The sequence below is a fragment of the Crinia signifera genome, chromosome 7, assembly GCF_055691185.1.
Source record: "Crinia signifera chromosome 7, ASM5569118v1, whole genome shotgun sequence".
Taxonomy (NCBI): domain Eukaryota; kingdom Metazoa; phylum Chordata; class Amphibia; order Anura; family Myobatrachidae; genus Crinia; species Crinia signifera.
In genome coordinates this window covers 62,197,902-62,209,724 of record NC_139223.1, presented here as the reverse complement: position 1 = coordinate 62,209,724, position 11,823 = coordinate 62,197,902, and the positions used below count along the sequence as shown (strand labels likewise).

Here is an 11,823-nt window from a genome sequence, read left to right as displayed (position 1 = left end):
GGCCCTTTTGGTGTAATGGTGGCCCTATTTTGTGACCTCCCATGGTAAAGCCCTTTAAAAAGGCTTTTTCTTATGTTTATCTATAGGGAAAAAAAGGCCTTACCCGGGTTAAGTGTAAAAGGGGATGATCAGGCAATTTACCGGGTAGCACTGTAGTGGAAATGTGTCTCCTACCCATGTCCCACCCGGGTTCGAACCGGGTACAAATTACCGGGTCCGACCCAGGTTGCTAGTGGAAAAGGGGTATTAATTATGTCAAACCACAAGCTTCCCACTCCCCCAGATAACCCCAGCCAGAGCTGACTAGTTGCAGTGGTAATGCTATGTCCGCAGGAACCAGTATAAACTGCAAGCTTACTTGCGATACCCACTTGGTGCTTAAAGGTCCATACACACTGGGCGATTATGTCCAGCGTGTATGGACAGTGGTGACCTCTGTCATCGCTGGGGGAAGCCGCTCAGTGCATACACACTGAGCCGCTTTCCCCCTACCCGGCACTGTCAGCGGGGGTGTGGGTGTGTGTATGTATGTGTGTGTGGGGCTTTGCATAGCGCAGCGCTATGCAAAGCTGTCCACAAAGCCGCAGCAGATGAGCAGCTTTCCCTGCGATGATGCGGGAGCGTGCATCACTGCTCATCGCCAGGCCGTACACACTGGGTGGCTTTGAGCTGACAGCCGCTCAAACTTGGTGTTTTGAGCGGCTGTTAGCTCAAAATCGCCCAGTGTGCATGGGCCTTTAGTTCAGGTCCTATTATCCTGACGGATGTGGATCAGTTGGTCCCAAGCAAGTTGTTAGACAGTCATTAGGTCGACACCATTAGGTCGACATGCATTTAGATCGACATGAGTTAAAGTCGACATGCAGGAGGGTAAACATGACTTTAGGTCGACGGGGTCATTAGGTCGACATGGGTCACGGTGCCTCGCTACCCTCGGCACACTATTTTATTCTGCCACCACGCCCTAGTGGAGTCAACATGGACACCAAAACGTACCACCGCATCCCGTGCATGGCTCGCTGCACTCGCCATGTTTTGGGCGCATTAACTCGATATGCTCGGCACACTATTTTATTCTCCCACCACGCCCTAGTAGATGGTAGGGCAGGAAATACTGCCTGTCAGCACATGTTGTGTCGACATGGACACCGAAACGTACCACGGCGTCCACCTCGCATGGCTCGCTGCATTTGTCTCTGACTCAGTGTGCAGCTCTCCAACCCACTTCCAGAAAATAGCAAGTTATCACCCCATAATGCGATTTCCCCCCTCCACACCCACTCCCCCCTAGTCCTACCCCTCCTCTCTCTCCCGTTATTCTCTCTTTCTAATCTAACTTTCCCCTACTATTGTTGATGTTTCTTGTATTAGTAAGTTGGGTACTCTTTACCTAGAAGGGCGCCCGCGATTGAAATCGCGGGCGTCGGGGGTAAAAATCGCGGGCATCGCGGGTAAATCGCGGGTACATAAAAATCTGCTACCCGCGATGACCGCGATTTTCCCATAGGGAACAATGTTAAAAAGGCTGATTGAGCGCGATTTTGATGTAAAATGCCTCAATGCCCGCGATTTGGCCATAGGAATCAATGTTAAATGGGCCACAGAGCCCAAATAGCCACAATTAACCCTTAAATGTTCCCCCAAATTTTTAACGCCACCCCACGATCCACGCCAACCCGAAGCGTGGCGAGCGCAGGCGGTACGCGTCCTCCGACCTTTTCATGCCCTACTATCCACTAGGGCGTGGTGTGAGAATATAATAGTGTGGCGAGCGCAGCGAGCCACCGAGCCCGAAGCGTGGCGAGCGCAGCGAGCCCCGCGAGGGGACGCGGATAACTTCACAGGTAGACGCGTCCCCTCGCGGGCTTCACAGGTCTCCGCGTCGCCACGGACACCTGTGAAGCCCGCGAGGGGACGCGTATAACTGTGAAGGTATCCGCGTCCCCTCGCGGGGCTCGCTGCGCTTGCCACGCTTCGGGCTCGGAGGCTCGCTGCGCTCGCCACACTATTCTATTCTCACTCCACGCCCTAGTGGATAGTAGGGCATGAAAAGGTCGGAGGACGCGTACCGCCGCCCCTCGCGGGCTCGCTGCGCTCGCCACGCTTCGGGTTGGCGTGGATCGTGGGGTGGCGTTAAAAATTTGGGGGGACATTTAAGGGTTAATTGTGCTTATTTGGGCTCTGTGGCCCATTTAACATTGATTCCTATGGCCAAATCGGGTCCATTGAGGCATTTAACACTAAAATCGTGTCCATCGGGCCTTTTAACATTGATTCCTATGGCAAATCGGGAGCATCGCGTCGCGGGCATCGCGGGTACATTTATGGCCGGCCGCGACGCGACCGACACGATTTCCATGTTTAACATGGGTTTCAATGGGAAATCGCGGGCATCGCGTCGGTCGCGTCGCGGCCAGACATAAATGTACCCGCGATCACCACGACGGGCGCCCATCTAAGTAAAGAGTACCGTAAGTTGTTATCACAACGATCTCCTGTTTATTTTTGAGGCGTTCTCCCAAGTATAATCTCCCTCTGAGATACAAATCTGTATTTTGATGTTTATTCTTAATAAAAACAGAATATACACAAAAAAGAAAATGACGCTGGCCATCTCCCAAACTACAGAAGTGTGTCAACCATGCCGCTGCTTTTGGGGCACTGCGACCAACACCTCAAAAACAGCTGTACATACAAAGTGCTGCTCCAGCGCAGATCAAACACCATCAAAGATTTACTTAGGAGGGGGGACGGCTTTGCATAGCGCACCCGCTCCATCCCCAGCCCGTCTGCTACCGGCCAGCCGACTACTACCGGCCTCCCACTCCATCCCCCACCTGTCTGCCTGAGGTTAGTAAAGTTGCAGAAAGAGGTGCAGAGGAGATATGGGGATAGAGGTGAAAGGGGTACAGGGGGATGGAGAGGTACAGGGGAGATTCACAGGGAGGATTAATGGAGAGGTGAAAGGGGGATGGGGAAGTGTATGGGGGACAGAGGTGCAGGGGGAATAGAGAGTTGCAGGGGGGATGGAGAGGTGCAGGGGGGAAGGAGAGGGACAGGGTGATGGAGAAGTGCGGGGGGGGGGGGGGGGCAGGGTGATGGAGCGGTGCAGGGGGGACAAAGATGTGCAGGGAAGGAGTAAGGGGGTTATTCTAGTTCATTCTTTCTGACAAAATCCTTCTTAGATGGACAAAACCATGTGCACTGCGGGTGGGGCAGATGTAACTTGTGCAGAGAGAATTAGATTTGGGTGGGGTTTTTCTTCAAAGTGAGATCTATATTGCAGTGTAAAATAAAGCAGTCAGTATTTTCCCTGCACAGAAACAAAATAACTCACCCAAATCTAATTCTCTCTGCACATGTTACATCTGCCCCCCTGCAGTGCACATGGTTTTGTCCATCTAAGAAGGATTTTGTCAGAAAGAATGAACTAGAATAAACCCCTAACTGAGAGGTGCAGTATGCAATATATATTATACTAGCCCCCATACAGCAACAGAAGGGAGGCACTCATGAGGCAGTGTCAGCAGTGGGGAAAAAAACCCGCTATATAGCTTTATTCCAACATGTTTCGGGCTTAATAGTCAATCGTCAGGGCCTTGTGAGTGCCACCCTTTTGTTGCTGTATGGGGGCTGGTTACTAGCCTTTGGAGAGCACCAGAGCAGGTGACCCATTCATTTCCATGAATGGGTCACTGTCTCATTCATTGCAGCCTGCGCACCAGCCACTCCTGCGCAGGCTGCAGCTTCAGTCACTAGGGAAGCAGTGCCGGCGCCGCGCTTGCTAGCGCAGACTTTACCTCCCTCATTCCAATCTGTGGCGGCTGCCAGGGGCCTGGACAGCCAAGTGCAACATCACAGCCAGGAGCGATGCACCCCCACGGATCGGCGATCAGTTAGTACTGTCTATGTAGCTGCTGTGGAGGAGCTTTCTTCTGACGGGGGTGGAAGGCTTGGGCCCCTAAGATTGTGGGGCCCATGGGCAACTGACGAATAACCCTATGCGTTAAGACGGCCCTGCCCCCAAACCCCTGCAGGCATGCAAATGGATGATTTGCATAATCATTATTTCACAGCCTTGGGTGCGGGGGAGAAATCATTCGATGGTCAGTGATCATCGAATGATTTCTCCAGCGCTCGCAGATCAGAAACATGTCTATGGTGTCTCAGACCTGCAAGCGGGCAGCTGACATACGCTGACGTCAGCTGCCCGTCCCCGGCACCCGCGTCAGGGAATTACCATGGGTACACCCATGAAATGCTGGGCTTTCCCATAGGCAAATTCCCCGGCCCGCCACCCCACACACTAATATTGTGCTCAGATTGTAATGCAAATACAATGACTGATATACTGTATGGGCACCATCATGATGAACTGTTCCAAGAACCTATGTTGACATAGACACCAAAAACCTTGAATTTTTTTTTAGGTGTAGAACTAGACACTGTCAATCTGCTATACTATAACCGATATCCCAGAGGAGGAGGGGGGGGGGGGGGGGAGTGGCCATCGACCATCGATGATTCAAAATCATCGATGGTTCATGGCCGATGTCGAATACTTTTGACATCGATGGGGGAGAACCAGATGGTTTCCCTCCATCGATGGTACAGCAAAACGATGTTTGCTTTTTTTTTTTTTCAAAGTGCTGGGACACGGAGCATAGCTCCGCCCCCTGACAACAGCAAAGCCCCGCCCACAGGCCAATCAATCAAACACAATGGATGACCATCGATATTTAAAAATATCGATGGTCATCCATTGCATAGTTTAGCACCATCGATGGCCTGTTGCAGAATTGCCATCGATGGCAACCATCGATGGCAATGGCAAGGGGGGGGGGAGCAAGCATACAGCATTAATGCACATATACTATAGCACAAGCAATGAGACTGATATTAGTTGTGGTGACAAACAAGTTCTCTCACAGACAAAGTATTTTCTCCATACGTGACAAAGATTAAATATATACATAACATACACTATCTGTTGCTTTATTTATACATTGCCATGTTATGCTATCAGGGTAGCGTGGCCGAGCGGTCTAAGGCGCTGGATTAAGGCTCCAGTCTCTTCGGGGGCGTGGGTTCGAATCCCACCGCTGCCAGATACTTTTTATTCTTTATCATTGCATTTGGTGTTCGGTGAGGCAGCGCCACCTGCCGGCGCTCTCACTACCCAGCGGAATGCTGCATTGTGGGTAAGGACAGCCGCTCCCCACGTGTCAGCAGCAGCAGCAGCAGCAGCGTTATTACAAGCAGTATGGCCGCTGCCTGAGCCGGGACTGCCAGCAGTCACTCACACACGCCGTTGATAGCGCCAAGCTTAGCAGGTAGGCCCGGTGCGGTGCGGGGACTGAAACAGCTCCGGTGTGCGGAGGGTGAGCTGTGTACCGGAGCCCGGTGTTGTCAGCATGTGCCACACTACCTGCCCCGGGCCTGATGGGGATATTATTGCTCCTGTCTGTCACAGCCGCCTGCAGTAGTGATGCTAGTATCCGGGTGCTGCAAAGTTCCCCGGTGTCCCATGCAGCAGCCGTGCCCCTTAGTGACATGTACAGTATATAATATCATCAGTTAATATGTAGCGATAGCATGTATAGCAGGCACACTAGCATGCATTGCATCATGTCACTTATGTGTCAGTGACACATAAGTCTAATGTCACCCTATATGCTGTACCTGTTGTGTATCTGTGTGTTGGCAACACGCTGCAATGTGGGTAATGGGCATGGAGTGGGGAGTAATGGTGTCAGGTAGTTGGGGATAATGGACAGGGACTCGGGGAGTAATAGTGCCAGGTAGTTGGAGTTAATGGGTGAGGAGTAATGGTGCCAGGTATTAGGGGATAGTGGGCATGGAATGGGGAGTAATGGTGCCAGGTAGTTGAGGATAGTGGGGAGTAATGGTGCCAGGTAGTTGGGGATAATGGACAGGGAGTGGGGAGTAATGGTGCCAGGTCTTAGGGGATAATGGGCATGTAATGGTGTCGGGTATATGGGGATAGTGGGGAGTAATGGTGCCAGATAATTGGGGATATTGGGCAGGGAGTGGGAGTAATGGTGCCAAGTGGTTTCTGTGTGTTTTTTCACATCGCTATGATGGGTTGCCCTTTATATACCTGGTGGAACTGCCAGTTTGGTTGACCTGGATTATTAGGTATTGTGCTTTCACACTGCACCTCAACCTGGGTTCACACAACAGCAACCCGGCAATTACCTGGGTTATTTTGGCGACGTGAAAGCATGTGTTTCTTCTGTTGATGAGCATGTCATGTGTTCTGGAAGCAGCGACAATATTTCAGTATACCAATTTCAGAATGTTGAGGCGCATACACACCTAGCAATCGGCGGCAGTGCGGACCCGGTGAAGTACCGGCACCGACATGTGCATACACACTTGCCGATGCGAGAGGGGGGAGCATTCTGCAGCATGGCCCTCGTTAACGATCCGTCCCCTTTTCTGTACATACACAGGCAATGGAGGGGGTTGTTAATGACCCGCGGGAGGATGCATTGGCCGTTGATTGGTACATACACAATGGGCGATCTCTTTTATCGAGCAATGTGTACGGGGCTTTAGTCTCAAAAATGTTGGTATTGTAATGTTAACCCTACAGTACTGTTGTGATTGTAAAATACTGCCTGCTTCATTCATGTATTTATTTATTAAGTTTCTCATATAGGGCATACATATTCTGCCGCACTGTATAGAGAATATTTGAACATTCACATCAGTTCCTGCCCCAGTGGAGCTTACAATCTATATTCCCTACCATATATATACACACATTCTAGGGTTAATTTTGTTAGCAGCCAATTAACTTACCAGTATATTTTTGGATTGTGGGAGGAAACCCAGGCAAGTACAGGGAGAATATACAAACTCCACACAGTTAGGGCCATGGTGGGAATCGATCCCATGACCTCAGTGCTGTGAGGCAGTAATGCTAACCATTACACCATCCGTACTGCCCAATAACTAATATGGTTATTTATTACCTGTTCTTTATATAGCACACACAGTTTGCGCTGCTTTTACAGAGGATATGCAGGCAATTACATTTAGCCCTAGTACAGCTTCCAATTTGTAATTCCCCTGCCACATGTTCATAGACATCTAGTGTTCATTCTAGCACCCGCCAACTTTGAAAACCCATGCACCCTGCTTGGGGTGTCGCTGTCTGTTGTGTTGTTGCTAGCACAGGTCTGTTTGGCTATTAGTGCTGATATAAAGACCACACTGTGCTAGAAGCACTACAGCAGACAGCGACACCCAAGGCAGGGAAGAGGAACTGCATGGGTTTTTAAAGATGGTGAGTGCTAGAATGAACACTAACATCCTATGGGGAAAAGTGGAGTGTTCAGAAGAAGCCTATGCAAGTATGAGGAGAACATATAAACTCTAAACAGAGGTGGGGATATAAGTCAAGACCTCGGTGCTGTGAGCCAATAGCCTTTACCCTAGTTACATTTTGTTTTCCTGATTTTCCTGTGTTCTAATTGACTTATTTTAAATGTAGTCAGCTGATAAATATATATCTAATAAATAGATTTTCTCCTGTAAGGCAATGCACAGTTAACAGAGAATGCAGCCATTGTAAATATAATCTGACGTAACATTGCAACAATACCCAGCAAGAAACTGACAAACATGGATGTCTGTATCCAGGCAGGTGTGAGACTGTGAGTCATGGGGAGTGGAAGGCATTCAGCACAGACTGGGCCTGTACTCAGTGAAGGAGCATAGTCAGATATGGGGAAAGGGACTAGGAGACCAGGAACACTGAACGCTGGGGTACTTCTGGGAATAGATTTCAGAAGACGATGGTTAGCAACTATCACTATTACCACTTCCATTGAGTTGCAGGTATCTCATAATTCCCAACCATTGGATGCGGCTTTCTGATGTCCATCTTATGACTGGCTGTTTCAGTGCAGCTACGGACATCTAGAAGTGGTGTCTGCAGCTCAGCTAATTGTCACATGCACGGCTGCTCTGAGAGCTTCTGGACATGTGCACACTAAAACCCTCAATAACCTTGAATGGTTGAGATGACTAGTAGCCATTAAATCTCTGGATTTGATGTTGAAGCCTATTATTATTATTATTACTACATTTTATAAGATGCCACAAGTGGCTCACAGTGCCGTACACATGGCATACATTAGAACAATAGAGGATGCACTGAACTGAACATTACAGTAACTAAGAAGCTACAACAGAGCACATGCCATAACCAGCCCCAGGCTCAAAGAGCCGGTTCTGGTTTTTAGAAATCACAGGGCAAACCGAGTAGGGGATCCCCTGATTTTTTTTAAAAGCAGCACCAGGCTCAAGGGCCAGTCCTGGTTCCCAAGCTACAGAGGACAAAATTAGTAGGGGTCCCCATGTATTTTGTGAACCAGCACCAGACCCAGGGAGGCAGTGGTGGTTTTTTTTTTTTTTGTTAAGGGAGAGTTCCCCATAAAAAACTCGCCCAGTGGGGAGCGCTCCCCCCCCCCCCCCCCCCCAAAAAAAAAAAAACACCACTGAAGAGGTTAAAGGGCCCTCTGGAACTTGTAGTACTTCAACAGTACAAATATATATAAAACACACACACCAGAAAAGTATAACTTTATTACATACATCCCATACATTCTGATACTTACCTACTTTGACACTTAGATGTCCGTCCGTCCGCTGGTCCTGAAGATAATCCATATGAGTACCTGTTGAAGGAACTTATACTTGCATCTTGCGTGGGTCACATCCTATTCTGTCCATGTGGGCACCCAGGTACTTGGCAAAATAATAAACCGAGTACACGATGCCATGCCGAACTGAGAGAAACGCTGAATGTACAGTTAGCACTTCTTACTCCGAATAGCGCTATTGGCCACTTAGCGGCCAATCAGGAGCCGGCTTTCCAAAATATGTAATATCCAATTTTAATTAACAATATGCAGGATAATGATATCATAGTGCATATCGTTCAGTGTGTACCCACTATATTCTGAATGATGTGTGCACCCACGGATCGTTACCTGTATGCCCGCTCGTCTGAACATGCAGTTCAATCTGGCGATATTGCTTGCCAGGGTCCTGGTGATGGCACTGTAAGATATTGTTAACGTTTTTGTTTAGTGTTTAACCCGTGGATCATCGGTTTTTGCAGCACCACCAATACCTGTATGAGAATACGGATCTGTAGTACATCTGCCACAAAAGCTGAAAAAGTGCCCATGTACCCAGTCATGTTTATACCCTTTATTTTCCTACAGAGCCTCAGACTGTACTTCATGTTGGGTCTGTCCTGCGTACAGTCATTCTCTTGTATACTGTGTTAAGGAATTCGGTACTTGTGTATTTTGGCGGCGCCCATCGCATCGCATACCATAAGGCATACAATGGTATGCAATGTGATATCGCGCGATATTGTACAATGCCATACAATTTTAAAATTGTATGACATTGTATATGGCATACAATGCCATACAATGCGATGCGATTAAACATTGTATAAGCACCCTAATGGGTGCTTACAATGTTAAATGCACCCCCCCCCCCACTATAAACGTGAACCCGAAGCGTGGCGAGCGTCAGCGGTACGCGTCCTCCGACCTTTTCATACCCCCACTATCCACGTCGGCGTGGAGTTGAGAATAGAAAGTGTGGCGAGCGCACGCGGATACCTGTGAAGGCCGCTTTGGGCTTGGTGGCTCGCTGTGCTCGCCACACTTTCTATTCTCAACTCCACGCTGACGTGGATAGTGGGGGTATGAAAAGGTCGGAGGACACGTACCGCCGCCCCTCGCGGGCTCGCTGCGCTCGCCACGCTTCGGGTTCACGTTTATAGTGGGGGGGTGGCGTGGGGGTGCATTTAACATTGTAAGCACCCATTACGGTGCTTAAAAGCACCCTTTAGGGTGCTTATACAATCTTTCATCGTATAGGGGGCAAAAATCGCGTCGCATCGCATGCCATCGGGTGCATGCGATACGATTAAAACATCGCGCGATGGAAATCGGGGGCGCCGCTATAATACACAAGTACCAGGAATTTTATTAAATTAAGAAAAATAATAAGTTAATTCCCTGTATAATCACTAGTATTGGGATGCAGTTACAATCCCGACGCCGGAATCCCGACCGCCGAAATGCCGACACATTCTCCCTCCTGGGGTGTCCACGACACCCCTGGAGGGAGAATAAATTAGTGTGCCGAGCGTAGCGAGGCACCGGGCCCGCTGCGTGGCGAGCGCAGCGAGCCCGCAAGGGGGGGGGCGATCCACGTCCCCCCCTTGTCGGCATTTCGGCTGCCGGAATTACGGCGTCGGGATTCTGAACGCCGGGATCCCGACCGCCGGGATTCAATACTGAATCCCTAGTATTACCCCCTTAAATAATGTCATTATTTTGACACCCCATGTATTGTTGCCTTATTAAACCCAGCTGTTGGTATCGGTACAAACTTGTGGGGTAAATTGCAATTAAATATAACAAGATATAATTGTCAAATTCACAACTAGTGTAAAATGAGTTACCAGGCCCAGATTAGGAGGCAGGGAACCCTCTGATGTGACTGCAGTCTACCACATTGTCATGCACTTAGTTTTAATCACTGGGCATGTCCATACAGCATATGTACTTCTTGTTATGTGTAACAGTCTCTATTGTTCCCTCCCTCTTTTCTAGGGATATTACTCAGTCCAGAGTTGAGAGAAAAACGGATTCTTGTGGTTCACGGTAGTATGGAAAATGAAGATGACGATCCAATTATACATGAGGTAAAACAATTATCACTCTGGCGTTATGTTTCATGTTTCTTATCCATTTGCTGACTGCGTTGTACGTGAGGAACGTTGCTGTCCCACCATGTTTTGTTTTAGTTTGATTATCTTTAGGAATGATTTGGACAAATTCAGTATTTGCAAACTTGATGACTAAATGAAAAAGGATTACAATGGTAGAGGACCAACTAATTGTAACATTTTATGGAGATCTGGTTGTTTCATTTGGTGATCTAGTCACATATTGCCCCTCATGGAGCTACAGCTGCTCCAAGCAGTCAGATCGCAGGAGTGTCCATACAAAGCGGATGCTTTCATAAGCTTTCTGCTCTGACAAGGTCATCTTTCACCTTCTGCCATCTCCTCATTGCACTCGTACATTGCACTATACCTGTACACCACTGATGATCCGGTATCGTTGTGCCAGATTATCCATTTTTTTTTTGAGTAATATTTATTGATACAAATGAAAATAGATGCACAACTGTACATTTTAACATTAATAGTGGTATTATGCATTGTATGATACAACGGTTAACAATAAACAATCGTAAGCATTTCAAAGAAGTCCGTGTTTGAGTGTTTACTGTGTCAGGTGACACTGCTTACATGGAGAGGTTTAACGACACTACAGAAAGTGCACATGGAGCAATTAGGTGTTACATTTTCCCCTAATAAACTTATCCCGGTACCTGTAAGATAGAGTACCATCACCCCGCCCCCCTAACAAATAAAAGATAAAAGAAAAAAAGAGGAAGAAGATGTGCAACAAGGCAACACAACAATTCGTTGACATCACAATAAGATGCAATGTAATCGGAGCTCCCAACATCCCAGGGGACAACGTTCTTATTGTCTGAGAGGATACGGGGATGTCTTAATTTAGACAGTGGCAGAGAGAGGGTGGGTCGGCGGTGAGGCCTCGAATATTGGGGATCAATGAGTAGGTAAATCTTGCTGGGGGTCAGCAGACAGGGCCAGCCTAGAAGGGGTCCATCTACTCCATTTGGTTATATAGGGAGCAAGTGTGCCCCGTGATCTGTAGGTGAATC

At 48.4% G+C, this 11,823-nt stretch overlaps 1 protein-coding gene and 1 non-coding gene across 2 annotated transcripts in view; both read left to right on the top strand.

Annotated features, from left to right (window-relative positions):
• The first annotated feature begins 5,026 nt into the window (after positions 1–5,026).
• Positions 5,027–5,108, top strand: TRNAL-AAG (transfer RNA leucine (anticodon AAG)). Its single transcript has one exon. It is a non-coding gene; the product is annotated as a tRNA-Leu (tRNA).
• A 78-nt stretch (positions 5,109–5,186) lies between these two features.
• Positions 5,187–11,823, top strand: part of POLR3E (RNA polymerase III subunit E) — a 44,799-nt gene continuing 38,162 nt past the window's right edge. The window contains exons 1-2 of the mRNA XM_083153227.1: positions 5,187–5,333; positions 10,677–10,768. Of these exons, the coding sequence (XP_083009353.1) occupies positions 10,733–10,768 (36 nt within the window). The 5' untranslated portion in view covers positions 5,187–5,333; positions 10,677–10,732. The remainder of the gene's footprint in view (positions 5,334–10,676; positions 10,769–11,823) is intronic.